Source organism: Pagrus pagrus (assembly GCF_965226575.1).
Source record: "Pagrus pagrus genome assembly, chromosome: 15".
NCBI classification, from domain to species: Eukaryota; Metazoa; Chordata; class Actinopteri; order Spariformes; family Sparidae; genus Pagrus; species Pagrus pagrus.
In genome coordinates, this window is record NC_140199.1 from 23,243,610 (window position 1) to 23,271,053 (window position 27,444).

General features: G+C 39.7%; 1 protein-coding gene across 1 annotated transcript; it reads left to right on the plus strand.

The window, feature by feature from the left end:
* The first annotated feature begins 3,480 nt into the window (after positions 1–3,480).
* On the plus strand, positions 3,481–26,067 carry abcc2 (ATP binding cassette subfamily C member 2). The gene is made up of 32 exons (XM_084376231.1): positions 3,481–4,025; positions 5,535–5,711; positions 8,336–8,482; positions 8,573–8,713; positions 8,852–8,974; positions 9,129–9,184; positions 9,263–9,515; positions 9,639–9,829; positions 10,918–11,095; positions 11,357–11,611; positions 12,638–12,703; positions 13,039–13,176; positions 13,268–13,414; positions 13,497–13,581; positions 13,677–13,743; positions 13,859–13,985; positions 14,450–14,626; positions 15,017–15,184; positions 15,386–15,569; positions 15,797–15,932; positions 16,129–16,231; positions 16,340–16,559; positions 18,006–18,160; positions 18,813–18,968; positions 19,121–19,320; positions 19,445–19,571; positions 19,711–19,812; positions 20,184–20,327; positions 22,167–22,325; positions 22,418–22,584; positions 23,050–23,244; positions 25,757–26,067. Exons 1-32 carry the CDS (start codon positions 3,981–3,983, stop codon positions 25,884–25,886), a joined length of 4,719 nt encoding a protein of 1,572 aa, XP_084232357.1. The 5' UTR covers positions 3,481–3,980; the 3' UTR covers positions 25,887–26,067.
* Positions 26,068–27,444: the final 1,377 nt, after the last annotated feature.

Consider the following 27,444-nt stretch of genomic DNA (forward strand, 5'->3'; position numbering starts at 1 on the left):
GGCTAACTACAGCTCAGTCAAAAAAAATTGATTCATTCATTTTTATGTCCTGCACTGCCACAAGCACAAGCTTGAAGAAAAATATGTATTTTGATTTTCGGCCTTTTAAGAGATAGGCCATACTAATGCAGAACCATGCTTTATATACACTAGTTTTAATGTGTTTCAAGAGACTGGACAGTCATATCATTAGCCTCACTGACATCTAACTAGGCTAAACTGATTCTCAAGTGTTTGATTCAAGTCAATGAATGGAGACTTCAATCTCACATTGAAAACTGACCTCCTAAGGAGCCTTATGGCTGTACTGAAGTGACAGAAAAAGAGACTGAGTGAACCTGTGATGTCATTAAACAACCAACTGTGTATCTTTTATTTTACATGACAAAGGTCAATTCAAACTCTTAACAACACTATTGACTTAATCATCATGGGGTATCATAACTATGTGCAGCCCAGTCAGGTGTTAACATCAGAATAGCATAAGCTACTCTGAAGAGCCTGTGACCCCATTCAGACAAATATCCTTGGGTATTTTCAAGAAGCAGGTTTAATGAGACACAGGGATGACTTAGACCCTCTCAAAACTGTAACTTTAACTGATGATCTGTTCAAGGTTTAACTGAGCAAAGTTATTCAGTTACTGCAATAAACCTACAAAAGTTTTCTTCCTTTCAAGCGTTCAGCGTATACTGTAAGAATGAGATCATTGTGGCTCAAGGATGAGCTGTCCCTGGTGTGGTATCTCCGGGTCTCATTATGTTGAAAACTGATTTTATTAACAAGGTTGAAGAGCAAAAAGTTAAGTTTGTAATGATTGTAGCAGCTCTTTATGTTGTCTGAGAGAAGGCTCACATATTTCGTCAAAGATGGATGGATGAATAGATAGATTTTTATTTTTCGAAACATGTGAAAACAAAAGAATTCAATAAAGAAGGAAAGTCTCAAAAAACAGTAGGAAGAAGTATACACTTCAAGTATACAAATCCTACCCCTTCTCCACTACTTGATTAAGTAAGTCACTATCTGTATCCACAAATTCATATACATATGAACATATACCTACACATACGAACGCCAAGTAATCTTTCTTATGAACATTTAAAAACCAATTCACTTTATCATTATACATATTCATTGATTGATTATCTTTATATTCTGTACATATATATATAAACTCACTGACTAATTATCTTTATCTTATGTCAATATACATAATCTTACCTTATCATTATGCCTCATTATTTTCTTGTCTATAAAATGTCAGAAATAAGTTTAAAAACACAGTATAACATTTACCAAAGGCCAATGTGGCATATCTACATTTCTTGTTTGGTTAGGGGAAACAAACCAAACCAAGAGATATTCATTCACTTTCTGTCTGAGAAAATAGAAAAGAGAAAGGCAAATATTTACTTTTACGAAGAACTGGACCCAGGGATTTTTTTTTTTTTCATTTTTGCTAACTGTTTTGTCCCTAGCCATGCCTACTCTGTATTTCTTTTTTGTGTGACATGTCTTTGACCTTTGCCTCTTCTATTCTTTGTCTTAAGCAAAGCACCTCAGGCTGGACAGGAAGCACCTGTCAATCAAATATTTATATATACATCTGTGGTTTAGAATTGCTTTCAGCTGTAGTCCGTTTTAGGTGGTAAATATTTATTTTATCCATTATAAAATACAAAATTGCAACATGTTTCTTCTCTACCCCTGCCTGAAACTGTCTTCTGTTCTAGTCTTCCTCCTCAACAGAACTAACCCCAGATTCAGCTGAGTTCAAATTAACTGCATTTTACTGTTTCATAACAAGCATTCAGACCGAGCTGATTAGTAGGGCTAATCATCATAAAACACCAGGCTCCCCTTTATCTATAACACTGTAGTTGTATATCAGATATTTATAACTCTGTAATTACGTTGGGTTGTTCTCACGTGTCACATGGATGTCCTTGGGGTTATGCACACAGACGTGATTCAGCTAGTTTACGCCCCTGTGGTGTTATCAAACATGTAATCATTAACCATCACACAGTCTGAGTAATCTGTTTTAGGGCCATCACAGTCACTCAAAGACTTTTCACACACATTTATAAACAACAATACGTGTTGTCTTTGCAGCAGTGTAAATGTATTACGACTCACCAAATCTGCCTGGGTCATGCTGTGTTGTCATTTTTATCACAATCTTTGCTAATTGACACTGCAGAAGATAATCTTGTTTACAAGGCACGAGGAATGTTTCAGCTCTGTTTTTGTTGTTAGTAATGGACACGGAAAAAATGGTGAAGCGGAAAGGAAACGGCTGTGTTTACACGTAAGCTTCTCGATGGGGAGATGGATGAGGCTGGACGACACGCACACATCGCTCATACCTTCAAGAAAACAATACGGCAATAAGGCATGTGAAAAAGTCTAGATTGTCCTGGCTAAAATGATTGAGATCACCGATAATATCCAATATAATCTTCAAAATAAGCTTTAAAGTTTAAGTTACTTTACCTCACATTTTGTTATAAAAAACAAACATATTTATTGTACCACAGATATGACGTATGTCTTTGTAGTGAACATCCTTTATAATGAAAAAAACAATAAACTGTTGAGTGGACCGAGCTGGATGGTATTTAAAGTAGGAGGAAATGTGGACAATATCATGCTCTAAAATTTGGGATATCACCCAAGCCTACAACGGGCAAGTCTGAGCCTTCAACTATGGTGACAGGCTTAGGATTTTTTAATGGGAAATGGAAAATAAATCAGGAAATCAGTATTGGACTATATGTTATGGAGCTACACAGCCTTTACAAGTCAGTCATTTAAGGATGTCCACGATCATCCCTATTCCAGTTGATCCCCATCATGGAAATTCACCATGATCAACTTATCCCGAATGTTTTTTATCACAAGCTGCGATAAAAACACACACATACACACCCACAGGAGTCCTCTCTGTTTCTGTGGTTTGAGTTGAACTAGCAATTTACTCCTGAAGCCATTTACTCCTGGAGTGGTCCTTTCAAAAAGAAGCCCAAAATCAACATGGCACTCAGTTCCTCTTTGACTCAGCATGTGTTTCCGGACGTGGAGTCCAGCCCCCGTCTTGATCAGAATAGGAGACAGAAACAGAGCAAAAAAGCCAAGCAATCACCACCCTTCCCTCTCCCCTTCCCTCCCCACAAACAAACATCGTCCATCTTATCCAAATTTCCCTTTTCACACAACAACCTCATTCGAATGCATGACTGCCTGAAACTAATCTGATGTGACTCGAGTTCCGAAAATGGGTCTCAGCCCAGTGAGAGTGGAGGCATGCAGAGAAGAAGTGGAAACACAACAGGAAAAGGGGTCTAATGAGCTCCCTCCCTCCCTTTCTCTTCCCTAAACACATTCCCATCTTTGGTGGGCTGTCTCCTTTTACAAAAGGAAAACCGGCAGGGGGAAACACTGCCGAGAAATACTTATGCAAGTCCTTCAGTCGCTCTCTTTTTTTCTCTTTCATGCAGGCATCTGCCTAGAATGTTGAACTTTAGACACATGTGAGCTTCAGTGGGCTGGTACAAGGCTGGATTCTTCACAATGACTTTGACTGCAGTTGTTGAGTCTTCTCATTTACCCACCAGGAGGACAGCGTGTGTGTGCTTCTTGGAGACATCCAACGAGTCGTTGTGGACCGCTAGAGCACAACTCTTAAGATCTTCTGCCTGAAACAAGAGAAACAAGACTTAAGTACAGCATTTACGTTGATCCAGACTTTTTCAGTCTCTGACATATTATCTTTCCTCTGCACAAGGAGGTTGAAAGTTTGTGCTTGAAAGCCTCATGGCTCAAAGTCCCTCACAGTCACGTCCTGCGATTGTCTCTGGCGTGTGGGTGGAAAGAGGTAGGAGTGTTTGAGTCGGCCTCAGCATCAGTGAAAAAGAGAGAAGGAGGCGTCTGGTTGTCTAGTCATCTGAGGCTGACTGAAGCCATCGGTGTGGACCATGGCTGCTGCACCTCTGGAGGAGTACTGTGGGTCTGTCTTCTGGGTGAGTTCAATAGCCAGGCTTAATTTTTCTAAAGGGAGACACAAGGGAAATGGCTTCATTATGGCCTCTTAGTGACCTGACACTTTTGACACATACATGATCAGTAATTTTTGACAGTAAATTCACTTAAATGTACCTAGAGAACTACACGTACACTGTAATACAATGCAATATCTCTTATAACTACAAACGTTTGGTGTCATAGACATGTTGAGTAAGACGGGTGGTTTTTGAAAGTTTTTGATTAAAGTTTTTTCTGATATTTTGTATAATGTTATTCCAAAATACCAATTATTACACCCCATTAACACAGACTAAAAAAAACAACAACAATATGAGCTTAACCTCACTTCAAGACTTGTTTTGTACAGGCTTCACTGTATTGTGTCGACTTTTAGTACAGGTCAGACAAATATGAAAGACATGCTGTAGCTATGAAGGTTTTTTATAAAGAAATAAACTGAACCGAGTTATATGTGAAAAAAGTAAAATAGTGTTATATAGTATATAGTGTTCATATTGAACTTTTGTCTGAAAACATACATGTTCTCACCCCTGTACACAGTCAGCTCAGCGGACATGTGACTGACCAGTGATGACTCTGATGCATGACATGACTCGGCATGTCCAACAACTGCAGCATGTTTATGAGCTGCAACTCGGCATACAAAGCAGGACAGTCTTTAAAAAAACTTACAAGGCAGAGACAAAAGAGCCGAAAAAGACTAATCAATATGTCGATTGATAGATAGTCAAAATCGGCACCTACTTTACTGATTTGTTCATTGTTTCTGTCAGTTTTCAGGGCAAAAATAGTGGAACAATCTCTGGTTTAAGCTTCTCAAATGGAAGGATCTCCTTCTTTTCTTTGTCATTTACCATTATTAAACTGAAAATCTTTGGGTTTGCTATGTTGGTATGACAAAAGACATTTGAAGACGTTACTGGGAGGCTGTGATTGGCATTGTTTCACTTCTTTTGACACCTGAAAGACTAAAAGTGGACAAAGCAAAAGCACCTGTCCATGCAGTTCAGAAAACATTAACATCTGACCGCACTGCTATAGTCCACATTTTCTCCTGGAGCTTGTATTCAGAGTGTAGACTGTGATCTGAATCTTGCCTCTCCTCATAACAGGCTGCTCACATAGCAGATGGAAATAACTTAAAGTGCTTAAAACTTTTAAAGCTTCAAACACCACAGTTTATCTGCTCTGTCAGGGTCTTTTTTTTTCCTTTCAACGTTTGCTCTCTTCTCTCCGGAAGTACTTATTACACATGCTAATGCACATGCAGCAATAACCGTGAGCCAAGGGTTTAATCACGTTTGAGTCACTTTTGATTACATTTTTAATCAAGGAGATGTGGCGTGTCCCTGCGGTGCAATCTTGAGAGAGCTAAGGGGTGCGCAGATGGGAGTGTATTTGTATTGCCTTTCTCTGAGATTAGGAGGGCAGTATGACTTCATAGGTGATGGTTTAATCATTGTGTGTTTGTATTTGCACCTCAGAATGCTTCGTATCTGGCCAGAGAAGACCCAGACCTCCCGGTCTGTGTTGAGCAGACAGTGCTGGTCTGGATCCCCCTGGGCTTCCTGTGGCTCTGTGCCCCCTGGAAGCTGGTGTCTCTCTGCAGGAGGACACAAGTGAACACAAAACACCTGTCCAAGCTCTACATCTGCAAACAGGTAATGCACACAGCAATAAAAAGAAACAAATAGACACACTGGAGGATGTTAATTAGCTAAAACTCCACCAGCAACAGGCACCTCATGATTAAATAATCCTGATCCAAAGCTGTCTCAGTTGGCAAATTTTGGATTTAAAGGTCTAGTGTGTAGGATTTAAGGGGGGGTCCATAAGCAAATATGGAATATAATAATCATGAGCCTTTTATATCTACATGAACAGAGGGAGTAGGTCTTCTTCCACGTATTATTATTATTATTATTATTGTTATTATTGACATTTCACAAATGTTTTCTCAGAGACATTTTATTCAATCACATGCAATATACAAGTTTATGATTGTGTCGTATAGTAATTTACGATATATTCAATACAACGAAACACGTTTATATACAGAATATTACAGATACAAAATAGATATCACATATACATGAATAGAAATCACAAATAAAGTAAGACGATGTGATATACAGTGTAATAAAAAGAGGCATTCACAAACATATGTAATAATAACATTATAATAAGTGGTAGCTGTTATTCACAGTACAGCAGTTTCTGACCCTCTTTTAGTGCTGAATGTTAAAAACAAAACCAGCAGACATCACGGTCTCCAGCCCTACGATGATGTCATCAAACTGAGGACATCTGGAGTCCAGATGCATGCCAACTAGCCTCCAAGAAGGGGTTTCCTGTAAATACAAAGAAAGGCGTTGGGACCTATGGATTCTAGGACATTTCCAATATTATGTTACCTGGGCAGGCCAAATGACAATAACCCATGTGTCATTGTAACTACAGACATACCTTCTTGTTGATCACATGGAGGGCGTTGAGGTCATCTTTGAATAAATGTGGAGAAGTAACGTAGCCAGATGTTCTTGTAGATCTTGTGTCAGAAAGATAAAGAGAAAGGTAAACATAAAAATGACACGACAACACAAACAGCACCAGATTTACATATATCAAAACACAATTACAGAGATCGTAACCAGAAATTGTCCATGTAACCGCTTCTAATATTATTGATATGTATTAACATTACCTCTGCACATGGAGGAGAGGTGTAGTTGATCCAACAACACACACACACACACACATTAACACAGATACACACACATTAGCCAATGTTAACACAGTGTTGACAAAGGAACACAATGCCACAGATACCAGCTAATAATCGTCAGATACAAACACTGCTCAGTATATCAGTAAAGAAGTTTAGAGCAGAAACACTTACCTATCTGGGTTCATGCTGGCTAATGCCAAATATTCAAGTGAAAAACAAAGACAGACACAAACGCTGGAGTAACTGAGTTAAGATTAAGGCCTTTAAATCATTACCCTTATCGTGAGGAAATGAGGGTTAACCAGTGTCTAGCAGCCTATCAAATGTTAGCTGATAGCAGGTTGCTGTTAATAACATGACAGGAATGACAGGTCATTCGAAAAAATCCAGAAGCTATGAATATGCTTCTGTTTTTCAGTTTGACTAAAAGTCACAAGATGCCTCCTACACCTGCACTGAAAGTTTTTACATCACACTTGTGTACGCTGAGTCGCTGGTTGTGATGTCACAAAGTCATCTTGTATGTACACGTCTTAAACTGAGATCTATGGATTGTACAAGAAACTTTCCCGCTTCAGCAGATGAGCGTAAAAACAGCCTTGTAGTGTCAGTGGTACAAAGTATTCAAGTACATTTTCTCGAGTCCTGTAGAATTTTGAAGCACTTGAACTTTACTTGAGTATTTGAGTATTGATACAAAATATAATCAACAAAAGATGAAGATTCATAATTATAGGTTGAGCTACCCAGCAGCACATTGAATAGTAAATGTGTTAAATGTATATGATTGTTAATGCATCAACATTTATAATGCAATAATCTATTATATGATTCTGAAATGAGCACTTTTCCTTGTTTTACTTTTTCAAGTTGTTCAGTGCTGGTAGATTGTGAATTTCTTTGTGAAGGGCAAATGATTCGCAACAGTCCAAAGAATGTAAGTTAACACGTTGTCGAGTGCCTCTCGCCGCTCACAGAGAGCAACAGCAGCTAACGTTTAGAAATCTGTCTGCTTACATAAACTAACAACCAGCCTCCAGCGCAACACTCAAGTTCCACAGAGCCCCTTTAAGTATAGCAATAGTTTACTGCTAATACTTATTACGAAAACGTTCAAACCAGAGAAAGGTGCGTTTCATTTGGTCGCCTGTCTGTGGCTCTAACTTCTGGGTAAACGCCAGATGTTACATCAGAGAGTGAGGATGGAAGTTGGCGAACATGAACATAACATAAAACTTTAATCATTACCTTGATGAGCTAGATTTCTGCCTGAGTCATGCTACAAAGAGTTTCATCTGCAATGATTGTTTAACAGTGAAGACAGCAACTCCCATGATCCCGCAGTACTTCACAACATCATGAACTACATCTTCTGTTTCCGATGTTTATCACTGTGGAGCTGCTGCTCATTACATTACTGCCTAGTGTCAAACTGCACACTGAAGCTCAAACATCTGAGTGAAGTGCGATTAAACTAAACACACGTTTGAGTGGACTCGACCTTTAACATGTTTTATTTTATCATTTATTTGTCTTGTTTGTCTTTCCTCCCCGCAGGCTGTGGTGTCTCTGTTGCTCCTGACGGCCATAGCAGGCCTGGCCGTCACATTAGGAGAGGATTATGGTCCAAGCACAGACGCTGCTCCTACACCAAAAAATCCTGGCGTATACTATGCAAACCCTGCCCTGTACATCGTCACATGGGTAAATATAACTGGTTATACATTTATTTATTTGATCATGAAGGAAGGCCAACCTTTTATTTCTAATGTTCTAACATGTCTTCTTTGTTAGATCCTTCTGCTGTTGTGTCAGGCGGGAGTGAGGCGGAGGGAAGGAGCCGTAGACTCCGCAACTCTCTTTGTTTTCTGGTTGCTCCTTGTTGTGTGCGACATCTTCCCTTTCCAGACCCTGCTACGAGAGGCCCTCAAGCTGGTAAGAGCAGATATCGAGTTGGAACAAGGCCTTGCATTTACACTCTTAAGTCCCACCATAATTATCAGTAATGCGTCATACACTGTAGCATCTCCTTCAGACATAAATATCTTTCTTCCTCTCGTGTTTGACCACCAGGGAGAGATCAGGGACATCCCTCGTTTTTGCCTTTTCTACATTTCCTTTGGGCTGGAGTTGATTGCACTAATTCTCTCTGCCGTGGCTGATATCCCACCGGAAGCCAAGGAGCGTGTTAAAAAGGTACATAAGCGCAGATGATTGTTTTTTTTATCTTTTTGTTATGATGCTCCTCGATTCATCATAATGTAACAAATATAACACACTGAACCTCCATCACCTCAACCTGCTGTTAACGTAATCAATAAAAGTCGTCTTTTATTGCTTTTATCCACAGAATCCTGAGGCAGGTGCAGCATTTTTAAGCAGAATTACTTTCAACTGGTTCCACTGGTAAGTTAAAAGTTGCCACAGAAAGAATCCCAGCAAACATCGGCGCATGCACGACACAACTTCTCCTTGTCTCTCCAGCATGGTGATGAAGGGATACAAGCAGCCCCTGGTACAGGAGGACATGTGGGACCTGAGTGAGGCGGAAAGCACTGCTCACATCAACGAGCGCTTCCAGCATTTCATGAACTCCGAGTTTGCCGCAGCTAAGGTCCGTCACCAGCACAAGTTAAAGAAGAAACAGGATGAGAGAAGAGACAAAGCCCAGGAAAACTTAAAGAATGGCCTCTCCGACGGTCTCGGGAAAGGTGTCAGTCAGGACATGCTGATGATGGTAAAAAGATTTATTATTCATTATGTAAAATAACTTACTCTATTCAAGTAGTTATATCTATTTATGAAATAGAGCTCATCAATGTGTGCAAAAAGGTAATGTTCAAACAATATTTTTCTTTAGGAGGAAAAGGGAAAAAAAGAAGATGAAAAGAAGAAGAAGAAAAAGGACAAAGAGAAGGAGAAGGAGGAAAACTATCCCAACTCATGGCTTATTACCACCATTTACAAGACCTTCAAAGGGGTTCTGTTTGAATCTGCCTTCTTCAAACTTCTGCAGGACCTCCTGGCATTTGTCAGTCCTCAACTCCTGAAGTGAGTCAAGTCTGAAATCAAACCAGCCAAAACTCTAGCACTAAGATATTTTCACTGAAGTTGCCTTGTAACCAGCTGATTTAACACATGGATTAATGTCTGTTTACATTTTTGTTTGGATTTTGATGTTAAATGAGCTGATTCTTCTTCATACACGACATAAACAGAACACAGTCAATCACTGTGCATCACTGTCAACAAAGCACCTTTTCACAGTTTACTGCTGTGTGCTCCTGAACTCTGTCAGCAGTCGCTGCAATCATTAACTCAAGATCAATAAACTCACAGGAGCAGATTGTTTTCATTTTCAAACCTCTCGTTCAGCCTCCCTTCAGCCTCAAACGACGTGGTGTCAAGAGACATCACTCTGAAAAAGCTTTAAACAACTATTTTCACATTTATCCATTATTACTCCCCGAGACCTGTAAACAGACTTTGATGTGTAAAAATCAATGGAGTTTCTCTTTAAAGCTCTTAAAATAACATCCAGTGGCCTTGTGAATGTCCACTTTTAGCTTAACTATTCACTCAGCTTGACCTTCACTGGTAACCCCATTGTCTGAGAGGAAAGGGGAAATGGCGAAGAAAGAAAGAAAAGCAAATAAGATACGAAATGAAAGAGAAAAGTATAAAAGTACATGGCGTGCTTCAATAAATCCTGTTAAGCCCTGCGGCAAGTTCACCAAACAATACAAACACAGCTAAGTAAATAGGCCTCAATTTCATTGTATAGTCGTGTCATACATCGTTAGAATGCCTAGGTTGTTATGATTTTATTCCAGATCCATTTCTGTAACATATTTAATCATAAACACAGTATTCCCTGGATTCACAGGATTAAATGGTGGGAAAAATTGCAAAAAAGCTTTTATCTGCAGAAAGACTCTTCACAGCAGACACCTTTATCTCTCCACACTGGCTGGATCCTGAGATGGCAGCCGTTTGATTTGCAGCTCATATGAGCAGCTAGGAGCTTTTAAGCCCACCCTAGAGCCTGCAACAGCTAACGAGAGATAATGATGTAGATGTAGGAAACATCAAAGTAGCAGGGTTTGAGATAACTGCTACGTTTTTTTTTCTTTTCCTAGATTGATGATCTCCTTCACTCAGGACAAATCTAGTTATGCCTGGGAGGGTTACCTGTATGCAGTGCTGCTGCTGCTGGTGGCCATCCTGCAGTCTTTGTTGCTGCAGCAGTACTTCCAGCGCTGCTTTGTACTGGGGATGAAGGTTCGCACTGCCCTAATGGCTGCTGTGTACAAAAAGGTACTATCATGAGTCACATCACATTGATATTTCTGGGTTGTTGTTTTTTTACCTCAAACAATGTTAAAAAAAAACAGTCTGCCTCCAACAGTTCTCTGCTGAGCAATATGTTTAGGGTTGTTGATTTGCTTTTGTCATTTCTGTATCTCTTGATTGCTTAAATATAATTGCACCTCCCACCAAATTCTCCTCCTTTTTCTTCTTTTCAATCTACCTCTCTCTCTCTCTCTCTGCAATCCCATCTTCATCCTTTTTTTCAAGGCGTTGGTGGTATCTAATGAGGCTCGTAAAGAGTCAACAGTTGGCGAAACGGTGAACTTGATGTCAGCAGACGCCCAGCGCTTCAATGATGTGACCAACTTCATCCACCTGCTGTGGTCCTGCCCGCTGCAGATCATCATCTCTATTGTTTTCCTGTGGTTTGAGTTGGGACCGTCTGTGTTGGCAGGACTGGCTGTCATGGTGCTAATGGTGCCGATCAATGGACTGCTGGCTACCAAGGCCAGAAAAATCCAGGTCAGTAGAAATGCACACACATCGAGGATAATTATAATGTATTCATACCAAGAACATTGTCCATTTTAAATTACAGTGTAGAATACTTGTATGTTATATGATATCTTTCATATTTCCATTCAATAGAAACATTTCTGGTAACTAGTTTCACTTGTCTCTGCATTGTGTGCTCACAGTTTCAGTGATTCCACTGTACTTTTTCAGCTCTTGGCTCTAATTTAAAAACCACAGAAAATTACGGACACAGAAACAAAGAGCAAGTTTTGTCATCTCTATTCCCTCTGTGTGCTCAAACAGTATCAATATTAATTGAAGTTTTGAAAGTTTAACATGATATTTTAAAGATATAATATGTAGTTTTGTGCTGACATTCTCCCAAGTGTTTCCAACAATGTTCAATCCCGGAGAAATCCGTAATTTTATTCAAGGTAACGCTGCATTTCATTTGGTCACCTGTGGGAGAGAGTCAGAGGTAGAGCAATGAAATCAGCAAACAAGACTAAGTGTAATATATAGATAGATTATCATCATCACAGGTGATGCACCACCAGCAAAGCAAATTTTCACCTTGTGTTTGGCAGCGGAGACATTGGCGTTCTCCCTCTTCTTTCCTCTCTGTAACGTTACGTTCAAGTGAAACACATTTCCTCTCCAGCTCCGGTCGGCAGTCAACATTACAGTACATAAACTCCCGACAATGGTGGTCACCTATGCAGATCACTGCTGCCGTCAGGTTGATAAACAGGAGTGAAGATAAATCCACTTCTTAATCCCAAAAGTTAAAACACATTAGATTTTGTAACCTCTTGCGCTGCTTAGCTCTATCTGCTGAGTTGGATTACATTCGGCCATATAAACATGTATGGAAAAAAGTCTTACCGTGCATACATTTGTAACCTCTCTTCCTGGCTGCACGTTAGTATCAGATGGCTTTATTTATTTTTGTGTGTTTATTTGTGTATTTTTCTGTTGACCACAAGTTTCACAGTGAGCTCCATGTCCCTAATGATTCACATCTCTTTTCAGATAGAGAACATGAAATTCAAGGACAAAAGACTGAAAATAATGAATGAAATACTAAATGGCATCAAGGTGAGCACCCCTATTCAGACATTCATCAGCAATGATTCATGTACAATCACCACCTCTACTCCTTCTTCTGTGTGAAATTGATTTGGGTGGAATGAATGGGTGGAGGTGGGGAAGAAATATCTGAGGACTTCCGCAGAAGAAAGGCCTTTTGCCTCAGGAAAAAGCTGAAACGTTAGTCCCACAGTGCTTTCTATTATACCGCGTCCACCACCTGTGGTTTATGCAGTGGGGTATAAACGCTATCGCTCTGTTCCCTCACCCTTCCTTTTCTGTGTCCTCAACAATTCACACACTAACTCCCTCGTCCCCTCTCTTTATCTTTTGCCTCCCACCAGATCTTGAAGCTGTATGCATGGGAGCCTTCCTTCCAGGCGCAGGTGGAAGGCATTAGAGGAAATGAACTAAAAGTCATGAGGAAGTTTGCCTATCTGACTTCCGTCTCCACCTTCATCTTCAGCTGTGCCCCGGCTGTGGTGAGTTCTTTGAAGGAGCCAAAAAAAGGCTGTTCAACACAATTGGCAGTTCAAGATGGTCTTTTTTTTATCGTGCTGTCTTTTTCCGCAGGTTTCCCTGGCCACTTTTGCAGTGTTTGTTGGAGTGAGCTCCGAAAACGTGTTGACCGCTGAGAAAGCTTTCACTTCCATCTCTCTTTTTAACATCCTCCGATTTCCCCTGGCCATGCTGCCGATGCTGATTGCTGCCATTGTGCAAGTAAGTAAACAACCACTCACCTTACATGGATGCATGGCAAACCTGTGCTAAAAGCCCACTTACCTGTTGTTTTGCACTTCAGACGACAGTGTCGAGGAAGCGCTTGGAGAAGTTTCTGGGAGGCGAAGACATTGACAGCGAGATTGTGCGCCATGACCCCAGTTTCAGTACGTTCACCATCAGCATCTACACCTGTTTCAACCGTTTGTTGGGACATGTAAAGTACATCTGTCCTCTCTCTCCGTGTCTTTGCATCTTTTAGACGCTGCTGTTAGCATATGTGACGGTTCCTTTGCTTGGGAGAGAGATGCTGAGCCTCTGCTGAAAAAGTATGTTTGATGAGTCAAACACAAGATTACACATTTGGATATTACGGCATATAACAGCAAATCATTGAATTTGTCCCTGCTATATTTTAATATTTACTCTCTGTGTGTTTGCTAGTCTGTCTTTGGATGTTAAGCCAGGCCGGTTGGTGGCAGTCGTGGGAGCTGTGGGCTCAGGAAAGTCCTCCCTCATGTCAGCCCTCCTGGGAGAGATGCACTGCACCAAAGGCTTCATCAACATTCAGGTGACGCCTTATTTCTGTCTTCATACTGTGTCTGTCTAACAACGATATAATGTGCACCACATAACTTTTCTTTTATTGTTGATTAAGATTAACCATTTTTAAGCACCCAAGTACCCAAAAAGCATATGTGTATGTAAAATGCAGTGGAAAAAATGGTTGTTCCACTGCATTGTTGAAATGAGTACTTCATTAAGTTTAAAGCAGAAAAAGTGATTCAAGTGTGCACAAAAATAGAAAGAGAGACTCTCTTTCTCATCCGGGATTTAAATACAATCTACTCCGACAACCTACAAGAACACCAGTTCACAAGCGAAGTTTGTTCTTCAAACTGTTAAACAGCGCAGTCAAATGAAGCTCTCTAACTTCTCATAAGCCCAATGAATGACCCTTTTTCACAGCAGGAGGCAGTTTACGGTGTAGTGATGTGAACTTGTGTGATTGACTCTAAATGTCTTTCTCTCCAGGGTTCCCTTGCTTTTGTGCCACAGCAAGCCTGGATCCAAAATGCCACTCTGAAGGATAATATCCTCTTTGGCTCGCCGCATGAAGAAAATAGGTTCCAGGAGGTGATAAAGGCCTGCGCCTTGGCCCCTGACCTGGAGCTGCTGCCTGGGGGTGTCCTCACTGAGATTGGCGAGAAAGTAAGACTGAGATTCTTTTTTTTTTTGTAGGTTAATTTCTTTGGCCTTTATCATGGCTTTGTTTGACAGGACAGCTGAAGGAGTGATAGGAAACAAGATTAGAGAGAAGGGGGTGGCATGCAGTAAAGGGGCCACAGGTCGGAATCAAATGTGTGAATATATTTAAAAGCATTATGATACTAAATATTGTTTACACTGTTTTTACATCTGTTAGCTCATTCACTCTTCATCATGTTTAATTCACATATAAAATGAACGTCCACGACTTCCCAAAAATCAATGAAAAAGAACATCATGTCTGGCTTAATTTATTCACATTTCTCTCATTCTCTCCTCTCCTCTCCTCTCCTCTCCTCTCCTCTCCTCTCCTCTCCTCTCCTCTGTCCTCAGGGCATCAATCTCTCAGGGGGTCAGAAGCAGCGTGTGAGCTTGGCTCGGGCAGCTTACAGTCAGGCTGATATCTATCTATTAGATGACCCCTTGTCTGCTGTGGATTCTCATGTGGGAAAGCATCTCTTTGATAAAGTGATTGGACCTAATGGAGTACTGAAAGAAAAGGTTTGTGCTAAGCTGAGCTTACATGAATAAATCTATCAGTATTAAATCAGAGAAACTGCTATTTGAATATGGTATGATTCACAGTAACGTGTTAGATATATTGGAAACACTGGTAGCAGGTACATCAGGATATATACTGTCTTTCCACAGACCTGAATTATAATTTCACACCTGAGGTCAACTTTGTCTTTCTCTGTACAGACTCGTATCCTGGTGACTCATGGAGTGAGCTTCCTGCCATACGTAGATGAAATAGTGGTCTTAGTGGATGGAGCGGTTTCTGAAGTTGGATCTTACAAAAGCCTCCGTGCAAGAAAAGGAGCCTTTTCTGAGTTTATAGACACTTATGCCGGAGGACAAAACAATCAGATGCATTCAGAGTCAGGTAATTACACCTTTGCCTCACTGCATAATGAATGGAAGAGGCACAAAATACTGTGCTTCTATAGCGTCAGTGTCAGTATTTAGATATGTATGCTGCAATGACATTTCTTTGGATACTGTATGTAGCAATATTTTAAATTGTTATGATTCACTCAAAAGAACAATATAAGAAATGAAAAAAAAAGGATAATAAAGCACCATGTATAATATGTGATCATATTTATCCAGATCGTGACCACGACACTGCAGACATAGAGTTCATCCCAGAAAGAGAGGACACTCAACCTGACTCTCCTTTGGAGGACACAGTTTCTGTTACCCTGAAGAGAGAAAGCAGTATCCGTCGCAGCCAGCGTAACGGCAGGTTAGAGCACAGTCAAATGTGGGCAACAACATAAACAAACAGCTTGTGTGTTTGTGAGGTGTAAGTAATTAAGGGGACACCTCATGTTCAAAATATCGTCTCATGGTCTTTCTAGTTTTAATGCACAGTAATCCCGCAAGTATCTTTTTAACCTGTTTTTTTTTTTTTAATGAATCTGTTCTGTCCTTTTTTCTAGTGTCAGACTAAGAAAAAATAGTTCCATAAAAAAGGTACAAGATGTTGGTGAATCAAAGAAAGGCCAGAGACTCATAGAGAAGGAAACTATGGAAACAGGACAGGTATTCTTAGTTTTTTGTCCGCCTGAGTACATTTTTCAACAGCACAAATGACACAAAATTAGAAAAGTAGAGCTTTTTCCTGAGCCCTTTTTTGTCTCTATTATCCAGGTGAAGTTCTCAGTGTACCTCCAGTACCTGCGAGCCATGGGCTGGGGATATAGTGTCATGGTCTTCGTGGTGTACTTCATCCAGAACATAGCTTTCATCGGCCAGAACCTGTGGCTGAGTGACTGGACAAATGATGCAGTGGTGTACTACAACAAGACATACCCTAACTGGAAAAGGGACACCAGGGTGGGAGTGTTTGGAGCTCTGGGAGTGGCTCAGGGTAAGTGCAAATAATTTCAAATTCATGCCAGTTCACAGCTACGGAAGCCCTGAGAGGCAAATGTGAAAGAAATTCTGGTCATCTATTTTATAGTGTAAAAATACAAATTAAAAAAAAATTGCCAGGATAATGTTTTAAGTGCTTGTTGTTGTAGTACTCAATTTGGCCACAAGACGCTGGAGTGCACCACTACCTCATGTTCTAGATAGGGCTGAAACCATTCATAATTTCTCCCGGGTGAGGTTTAGGTTCTAGATGCACTCTAAACACAAAGTATTGTGTGTTAGCAAGCTGTGTCAAATTACTGTCATGTCTTACTTTTAGCTAGAAATGTATTTTAATTGCCACTAATCTGATGTAAGCATTAGCTATACTAATGTCAACAGTAGCCTGCTAGCTAGCAAGTGAAAAACATATTTATATGTTATATTATATATATGGTTAACTTACAGCTACAACCTAGATTGTAGCCAGTTAATATAAGTTGGTTTTATTTCCTTTACCCATACAGTTCTCTGTCTCTCCTTACAACAGCATTAGGTAATGTAATTACCATTAATGTAATATTCAGATAATGTAGTGGGAACTAACACAGAAGCTGTTTTTATATATCTGTTTGTCTGTGGACATATTTTATCAAAGCAATAGTGTCACAACCATATTAGATTTATAGGTGTGTAGCTGAGATAAAATGAAGGCCAAGTTCCAAGTTGGGTGTACCATTATGTACTAATGTAGGAATGCTGTCACGGGTCAGGACATGAACAAGTTGTCGGATGTTGTGGCCCATCAACATCTCCAGTCTCCAGTTAATTTCTTCGTATTTTTTTTTTTTTACAATATTTTATATGCAACCTGCCCATTGACCTACAATACATCTCACTTTTTGTATTAAAGGAACTGTTTGACATTTCTGGGGGCATTTTTTTTTGTCTTATGGAGGTCAAGCACCCCTTCACTGACCCCCTACTACATATGTTGTATAAAATTCTGTTTCATTTCAAACTGGGCCTACAACAAAGTGTAGGGCAGCCCATAGTGCCATATATAAACAAGTCAGCAGCAGATTTAACAAGGCTAATGTTAGCCGCGTTAGCCTCACCCATCTGCAACACCCTCTTGCTCAATAGGTTATGGAACAGTCCACTTTGTCTTATAAGAATGTCCGTACATTTGAGATAATAATACGGTTAGCTGGCCATATGTTTCAGTAATACGTAGCGAGCTGACTTGTTTTCAGTTATGGATAGGTGCCACACAGGGATTTAGTGTTCGGCTAGGTTAGCGTGATTGCAGAGAGGAATCATGGGTAGGCTGTCTTCAGTGTTTTGTAAATGAAATGGTTAAATGGTTCTTCAGTTGCCTCTCTCATGCTTTTGTGCAACATGGATTTCAATATGTGCAGTTGTAGTTATATGTTTTAGAGACTGTCTCCTTTTATGACAGGCCTCTTCGTGTTCCTCGGCACTCTGCTCTTGGCCAATGCTTCGGTCAATGCATCTTGTATCCTGCATTCAAGGCTGCTTAACAACATTCTACGAGTTCCCATGGTGTTCTTTGACACAACACCCATTGGTAGGGTGGTCAACCGCTTCGCAAAGGTAGGACTTTTTGGTTTTTCAAAATGTCTCCCATCTTCTTTTTTTTCACTGTCTTGCTTTATGATCTTGATTCCCATATTGAAGAAGGTAACTTGTCACCTGGCCAGACCAAGCCACAAGTGCAAATTAGTCTGGAGCCTCTCAGTCATCATATCAAACCCTCTCCATTAAAGATATAAGAAGAACGTTATGATTGGCTCGACCCAGGTGAGGTCGGCTGGAAATCTGTCTGAAGGGGAGGGGGGCCAGACACATCTGCCAGAGCAGATTAAAATTGAGGTCCCAGAATCTTCTTATTTCCAGGCTAGGTCACTTTAATGTCTGCATAAAATCATCTTAGTTGATGTCAGAATATATTAGACCAATCTGCTGGAAAGTGAATTTCAACTAATTATACTACTCAATGAAAATGGCTTTGCCATTTCTGCCTGCAGCGTTTATCACCATGGAGATTCCAATTTTAAAGCTTTCTGGGGCTTAATGACTCTTTCATGTGTGAAGCCTCCACAGTTATTAATAATTAATGGAGGAAATAAATCTGATAGCACTGTAATAATAATAATAATAATAATGATAATAATAATAATAATAATAATAATAATAATACCAATTCCCAATTCGGGACTAACTTTTTCATTCACTGGTTCCAAAGGACATTTTCACAGTGGATGAAGCCATCCCACAGTCCTTCCGCTCCTGGATCCTGTGTCTGCTGGGTGTGCTGGGGACACTGTTTGTCATCTGTTTGGCTACTCCTTTCTTCACCATCCTCATCATTCCTCTGGCTATAGTTTACTACTTTGTACAGGTAAGCCGACCAAAATAGCACCAGAAAAAACACTGCTTAGGGAAAAGTGAAAAGAAGAAGAAGAGATTCATTTGAGTTTGAAAGAGAGAAAGGCTTTGTTTGTATTGCATGGATAATCCCATCAGACCCTCCTCTGTTTTCTGTCTGTATAGCGCTTCTATGTAGCGACTTCAAGACAGCTGCGTCGACTGGACTCAGTGTCGCGCTCTCCTATATACTCACACTTCAGTGAGACGGTGTCGGGTCTGTCGGTGATAAGAGCCTACGGCCATCAAGAAAGGTTTCTGAAGCACAACGAAATAACTATTGATGGAAACCTGAAGAGCGTCTACCCATGGATTGTGTCAAACAGGTCAGATATTGAAGTGCTCCTTCAAAATACATTATCAACAGATCCAAACCAAACCAATATTTTTCAAAGAGGGGTTTTCAGTGTGTTTCAGTGCCACACACTTATATTTGTGTTCACTCTGCAGATGGCTCGCCATCCGCCTGGAGTTTCTCGGAAACTTGGTGGTGTTTTTCTCTGCTCTGTTTGCCGTCATTTCAAGAGACTCTTTGGACAGCGGCCTGGTTGGCCTGTCCATATCCTATGCTCTTAATGTCAGTGATACACTTACACTCTCAACACATACACTGCAGATAATGTCTATGCGAAAGATAATAACCGTGATAATAATGGTGATTCTTGTGGTGATAATTAGCTATAAAAAAAAATTTCTCTCTTTTTGGGGCTTTGCAGGTAACACAGACCCTCAACTGGCTGGTGAGGATGACCTCTGAGCTGGAGACCAATATCGTTGCCGTGGAGAGAGTGAGTGAGTACAGCGAGCTTGAGAACGAGGTACGTTGAAAAGAGACTTTTCTCCACTCTGTTAACTTTATTTGCACCTGTTACAAAATAGTTGCTGACCTTTAGGTTAGGATGTTAGCTGAGGTTTGAGAGCTGGTCAGTGTCTCGTTATCTGTCTTTCTTTTTTAATAAATGTGATGACCTTTCATATGTTCTACTTTTGGCATAGAGATGTACAGAATGAGGACTTTTAAAAGGTGTCCTTGGAAGGTGTCATTATCATTTTGTTGTTTAATGCTTGTTCCTTGACTTTGAATGTTTTCATGTTGAGAAGGATCTTTCAGAAATATACAGAAATATGAAAGCTCACCTTGACAATCGCTTCTCCGTTTCTCATCTAATCTGTGCATCTCTTTCTCAAGGCCAAGTGGGTCACTGACACCCGGCCTACAAAGGATTGGCCCACCGAAGGAAAGCTACGGTTTGAAAACTACAAGGTCCGTTACAGACCTGGCTTAGACCTGGTGCTGCATGGAATCACCTGTGACATCGGCAGCACTGAGAAGGTCCGTGTGTGTGCGCCTGTATACCTGTCAGTGTGTGCATGAGTGTATGACAAGCCTGTAGGATTTATCAGAGTGTGAATCTCTTAATTGGACTGCTGATTCTGAATATATCGATATTATTGAGCCAGAATGCAGCTAAATCTTTAAAACAACAGAAATATAGTCATATAAACTCAATATCAGTGTTGTTATAAGTACCCAAAAGTCATATCTGAATTAAAGTGAAGCTATTGTGTTAAAATATTACTTTGGTAAAAGCAAAAGTTGCCCATATGAATAGTAATTGAGTAGTATCTGATATTAAATGTACTTAAGTACTAAGAATCTTCCCAGCTGATTATTGGATCCAATATTCAGCATTGTTCTGATTATTGGAATCAGTGTTCTTTTTGATTTGATTGCTGATGAAATAAATTAAATACTTGCAGCAAAGTAACTAGAAACTAAAGTTATCAAATAAATGTAATGGAGAAAAAAGTACAATATTTGCCTCCAAAATTCAGTAGAGTGGAAGTATAAAGTAGCAGAAAATGTACTCAAAGTACCTTTAAAGTTGTACTTAAGTACAGTACTTGAGTAAAGTTCCATCAGTGGAAAGCCTAAACTGAAAACTCAACAAACAACTTCTTTGTGTAACTGAGATGATTATAAAACACTATTTTATTTTTCCTTCACGACATTATCATCATTTATCAGTGTTTGTAATGTGGAAAGTAACTATTACATTTACTGAACTACTGTATCAGTATGAATTCAAGGTGCTTTACCTGAGTATTTCCATTTGATGCAACTTTATTCTTTTACTTCACTACATCTCAGAGGTAAATTTTCACTCCACTGCATTTGTTTGAGTTACTTTTTACTTTTCAGATTACATTCTGGTCCAGTGATAAACATGGATGTGTTGATGCTGAATGTATGTGATAAACTGACCCTACCGTCATACTCGAGTAAAAGTCTTATGTCTGATATTAAATGTACTCACGTATCAAAAGTACAAGTACAAGTAAATGATATGTATATTTACAGTGTGTAAACACTGTATACTATGGGTGGACTGATTATCAGAATGTGTTTGGTTTTTTTTCTTTATTTGATTACTGATAAAAAAAATTAAACGTAAAATATTTGCCTCAAAATGTAGTGGATTGAAAGTATAAAGTAGCAGAAAATGGAAAGTACCTTGACATTGTATTTAAGTACAATGCTTGTATAAATAGTTGCATTCCGTCACTGCCAAATAATTCTGTTTAGTTTTGTAGCTACTGTTTATATTTTGCTACGGCTGCACACACGGTAAATAACTAGTATCTTTAGATCAAGAAAACCTGTCAAATCAAGTCAAACAGGTTTGACCTTGTTGTAATTACATATAAAGGGATTCTACACATCAAATGTGCGATTTTTAAGTCAGCCTAGCTCTGAGTTCAAACAAAAAAGGAAAGTTTGTTTTGTTGCTTCTCTTAAAGAAAACCTTAATCTGAATTCCTTTTTCAGTCCCCTTTCATTTCATGCCTTTCATCTTTGCAAGCCAGTGTGGATGGTTTATTCACTGGTCTCAGGTGCTAATATATACAGAATACTTGATTTAAGTGACCTGCTTTTCCCCCTGGGTTTTCTGTCCATTAGTCTTGTTATTCTCATCAGTGAGGCTTTTAGTACAAGTACAGTGTGTGCACATTGTATACAATCTGCACAGCCAACAACTTGGAAAGGTACCAAGCATAGCGGCTTATGTTATGGAAGTGCCTACTACATAGCAGACATGACTATAACGTATCAAAATCCTAAAAGATGTGTCAGTCGTTTACCCTATGTGATTTCTCTCACTGCATACAGATTGGCATAGTGGGCCGCACGGGAGCAGGGAAATCAAGCCTGACCAACTGCCTGTTTAGAATCATTGAAGCGGCTGAAGGTCGTATCCTCATTGACGGTGTAGATATTTCCCTAATAGGCCTGCATGACCTCAGAAACAGGCTCACAATCATACCACAGGTAAACACATATACACAAAAAACACTCTAACTCACACACAGCATTCAGTTTTGTAACTGAGACACTGACTCATCCAACCCTGTGTGAACCAGGATCCGGTGTTGTTCTCCGGGACCTTGAGGATGAATCTGGATCCGTTCGACAGATTCAGCGATGAGGACATCTGGAGAGTGTTGGAGCTGTCCCATCTGAAGGAGTATGTAGCGGGGCTCCAGGAGGGATTGCAGCATGAAGTCGCAGAGGGAGGAGAGAACCTCAGGTGGGCCATCGAAATAAATCTTCCTCATTACAAAAAATTAAAGATACAGCAAATGAAAACAGTGCAAACCAGTTTACTTACACGTGTTGAGTTGAAACCTGCAAACATCTAATCATGTGTAAATCTGCAACAACTTGTATTTCATGTTAATCTGCATTTTGGCCCCTAGGTATAGGACTCATATAAATCAGTTTAAATCTAATCTAATGTGATTTGCTAAGTTCACCTGAGCATACACACCAACACATGTTAAAACCATGATAAGTACCTGACAGTGTGGTACTCTCCAGCATTCTTAGATCATTACCATTAAAATTCTACAGCTAATGCATTTTTGCCAGCAGCTCCTAAAATATCCTACTTGAGAGTAAAAGCCCTTCAGTGCACTTTACAATTAGGCACCCATTTCTGATTTATTTTTCATATCTGCATGTTCCATGTTTGAGCATGTGACTGTCTTCCCAGTGTTGGACAGAGGCAGCTGCTGTGTTTGGCCCGTGCACTGCTGAGAAAGTCACGCATCTTAATCTTGGATGAGGCCACAGCAGCTGTTGACCTGGAGACGGATGACCTGATTCAGACCACCATCCGCAAAGAGTTTTCACACTGCACTGTCCTCACCATCGCCCACCGCCTGCACAGCATCATGGATAGCTCCAGGTGAGATAATGTTCATGAAAAGGTTTCTGTGAGGTGACTGTGCATTCATTTTACTTCACGCTGTCAGTGGCAAATTTCTTTTCTTCTTCTTTCACCCTTCTTGCGTGCATGGACTGGAACCCACAGTGTGACACATTGGGCCCTATTGAAATGATCTATGGCGGTTGGTCTAAAGCGCATGGCTCACGTGTGTTTAGGGCGTGTTCAAGTCCATTTTGCTAGTTAAACGGCAGATAATCTGGGCGCAAAGTGAGGTGTACAGTGTATTTAGAGTCTTTATTAGTCATGGGTGTGTTTTGGGCTTAACATAAATTAGACCAATCAGGATTTCATCTCCCATTACCTTTAAGAGCCAGGTACGCCAGGACCTGTGCTATTAAACAGTGGCACTCGTCTTCACTGAGGGACAGGTATGGTCCTCTGCTGCTCGACCCTCTGCCTCTGCAGTTTTTGAATTTTTGACTGCATAATGAGAAAATCTCAGTCCCTGGATCAGTCCCTTGATCAGGCAGGACAGTCACACTCAGTCCAGATTCACACAGTAAAATAGTTTAGAGTGAAGTAGCTGTCCTCCTGATAAATCCTGAGATCCTGTCTAAAAAATATTTTTTTCAGAAGATGAAAGATTAATTGTGTTTCCTCTGGAGCTTTTAGCTTTGGAGAAGTTGGAATAACTGAAGGCAGCCTCTCTAATAATAAAATCAGAGTGTATGCGTGTTGTGAACCCACCTATGTAGGCACATCTCAAGAATACTGCGCTATTGATTTAAGACCAGCTTTTTGTCGGTGCTGTGAGCTGCTTTGCACCAGGTGTAAGATTGAGCCCATTATCTGTGCTTTCAGTGTTAATGTGGAATGATTCTTCCCAAATTTTTTATTATATTGTAAAGCAAACAAGCGCCATGTGATGTCTCCTGGGCTGTTGTACCCCACTGAGTGACAAATCGTGTTAAACAGAAACTCAAAAACTTCAATAGGGAACACATCATTGCATTTATAAGTGTATAAAAGTATAAGAGTGTTATTTGCAATACAATCTAATCCCATCGGGTTCATGAGCCAGATATTCCACCAGCTAGAGTGGATCCTCTATTGTGACAAATCATGATGGCAACAGCTGTGAGGTCAACTACCCCTCTATATGCACATCTCTTCAAAAAAGGATACATGAAAAGATCTGCAAGACATTGAAGTCTCCAGTGGCTTTGCTCGGATGTGCCAGCAGCGCAATAGCCTGGGAGTAGTCGTGTGAGGTGGTGGGTTGTGTAGGCTGTATGAATTTATTCATTGTATTACATATCTGCTGTTTAGAGATTTGAGTTCCCCCTCATGCTACCTGCAATAGGTGCAATATTTTGCTTTTTTGCGAGCCAGGAGCTAATGCTTATCTTTATGTTGTGTCATAATTGAGAATAAAAAACATGAGCGTGTACAACAGGTTTTAAATCAGGCTCTATAGGTTGCACTTGTTTTGACAATAAGCACACAGCAGTATTTTCTTTCACCGGATGTCATTAGAGTACAGCACTTCGGAGAAAAAAAAAACAGCCCATCCATCAGTTTTTCTGTAAAAAGCATCCTTTCATCCTCTGTGCTCATTTCTTTCTCAAAGTTAGAGGAGGGCTGGAGATGAACCCAGCATGCATTTGTGAAAAGGCAGGGGAAGATTGTAGGGCTGTTGCAGAGCTGACGCACCTAAATCTGACCAGAATTCTTAGTTGGAATAAAAGGCATACTGAATTCAATTCAATAGGCTTGACTGGCATTACTTCTTGTATGTGTTGCTAAAGCAGACTTATATTATAAAAAGAAATATAATAACATTAGTTAATAGAATACAATAGATAAATGAAACAAAATAACACACACACGTATTCACAAATAACAACAATAAAAGAAGTAATAACAAAAGGAGGTAGTGGTGGTAAGGATAAATATGTATCTTTTTGTATCGTTTTTCTCTTTTGCTGTGACAGGAAGTGATGTACTCAGCAGCCAGCACTGCACATTCTTTTCCCCAAAAATGATTTATCATTTATCCTTGACTGTCTGCATTTTCTTTTTTCAAATCAGAAGAACTCTTTCCTAATATTTGTGTAATTTTTACATTAAGAAGTGCAGTTGTGTCCCTCCAGCTCCCTCATCACAATGACAGCACAGCCTGTCTTCTCTGAGCAGCCGGGTCTGTTTGTGTCCACCTTTGTCTTTTTTATTACTGCAGTCAGTCAGTCTGTACAATTGTCAAGGTCTTTCTCAGGTTTGTATCAGGAAGACTGCCACAGTATACTTTCTGTTTAGGGACAAATTTGTTTCTTGTTTGTTTGGTGAGATTTTCTGTCTTGTTAGTCATAATTTGGTCAGGTCTAATCTTCTGATTGTTACTTTCACTTAAGTGCCTGTTTGGTTTTTTTAACCTGAGGACTCATATCATGTACTATCCTCTTCCGCCAGCCATTAATGACATTTGTGCACTCAGATGGTTACTGTTCCTGCCTTTGTTCCTCCTCCACAGGGTAATGGTGCTTGATGCTGGTAAAATAGTGGAATTTGACTCTCCGGACAACCTGCTTGAAAAACAAGGCCATTTCTACGGCATGGCAAAGGATGCTGGGATAACGAAAGACGAGAACACCGCTCTCTAATTTTGCACTTTCACGTTTGATTTAGTTCCACAAATTGCGTTTGTTGTTTGATTTATAAAGCTGGATTGTGCTTTGAAATAAAGAAATATTGCAACATTTGTATTTATAGGAAACAATATACAGAAATCATATTCTGTATGTAAATAATTTTTATATGTGAACAATAAATATTATTTCTCAAATGCTGCTTTATTGTTTTTGCTAAAGAAAACTACTTCAGTTGTTTAAATTGTAAATGCCTGTGTCACATTAATGCCACTCTCATGTCTGTACAGTAAATGTGACACTCCAGCTAAAAGCATTGCATGGGGTAAGTAATGTACTTTAATGCATTTATAATGCTATCCATAAAGCAGACAAGTGTATATACATAATACATACATACATAATAATCACTTATGTTGCAGCATAGATTGTTGAAAACGCTTTAAAACGTATAACAGTTGACCACCAAAGAGACATGATGAATCACGCACTATTATAGATGCATCCATATTTACTTCACTTTACAATGTTGATGAAGGTTCTCAGTCATCCAGATTCCAGATCCAGATTCACTTTACAATGATTACACTGTAAGACGTCGAACAGCCACGTTACGAACAATGATGAGAGTCCATATGGGGACGAAACCAACGATCATGCAGAGTGCTGCACGGAGAACAATCTACTACTCAACATCAGCGAAACCAAGCAGCTGATTGTTGATTTTTGAAAAAAAAAAAAAAAAAAAAGGCACAGAGAGGCACAGTTTTATGTTCCTGGGAATCAACATAACAGAGAACCTTTTTTGGTCATTGCACATCACCACCCTGGTTAAAAAAAAAAGAGCACAGAAAAGGCTCTACTAGCATTTTTCTATCTGTCACTGTATCAGACACCTATCAGGGTGAGCACTGTGGGGAGAGAGGGAAAACAGAGCAGATGAGGGAGAGACGGAGGGGGAAAGAGTCTCAGAGGGAAGGACAATCAAAGAGGATTTCTGCTTGTGAAGAGAGCTGATTGGTTTCATGCTTCCTTTTTACCTTTAGAAGGTAAGTTTACACATTATTGATCTAATATTGATCTTTTAGCTTTGTAAAGGTAAACTGCCGCTGCACAAAAATAGCTCTTTAACAAGAATAATCTTGATTTTGCAACTTGCTGTACTGGCAGTGTAACAGGTTGTACAGTGTGTGCATGTACCAGTCAGATTACTATTTAATTAAAATGATGGTGTTATCTAATGATCTGTTCACAACAGGTGGCATAAGTTAGTCTGAAAATGCAACAGGTTTCTGAGTCATTGTGTTCATTTGGGGAGACCGAATTTCTCTGATCATCTTAATTGTTGAGCTTCACTGTATCTTCAAATATGTATGTCTGTTATCCACTGAAGGATTTAGTTTGTGTCACTGGCCTCATCTTTAATGTATTTGCATTGATATAATTATGTTTATTGTTTAAGTTTAACATATACTAATATTATGAACAGAGTGTGAAGAAACAACAGTGTTAATGTTATGTCAAAGACGTGTATGTATTGTGTTGTGGAGATGTCTACTGAAATAAGCATGCC

Bases quoted from the DNA above. Each gene is read 5' to 3' on its own strand.
- abcc2 (XM_084376231.1), top strand. From the start codon at position 3,981: ATGGCTGCTGCACCTCTGGAGGAGTACTGTGGGTCTGTCTTCTGG. The intron at 5,712-8,335 runs GTAATGCACACA...TCCTCCCCGCAG, and splicing joins AGCTCTACATCTGCAAACAG to GCTGTGGTGTCTCTGTTGCT. The intron at 15,933-16,128 runs GTTAGAGCACAG...CCTTTTTTCTAG, and splicing joins CGCAGCCAGCGTAACGGCAG to TGTCAGACTAAGAAAAAATA.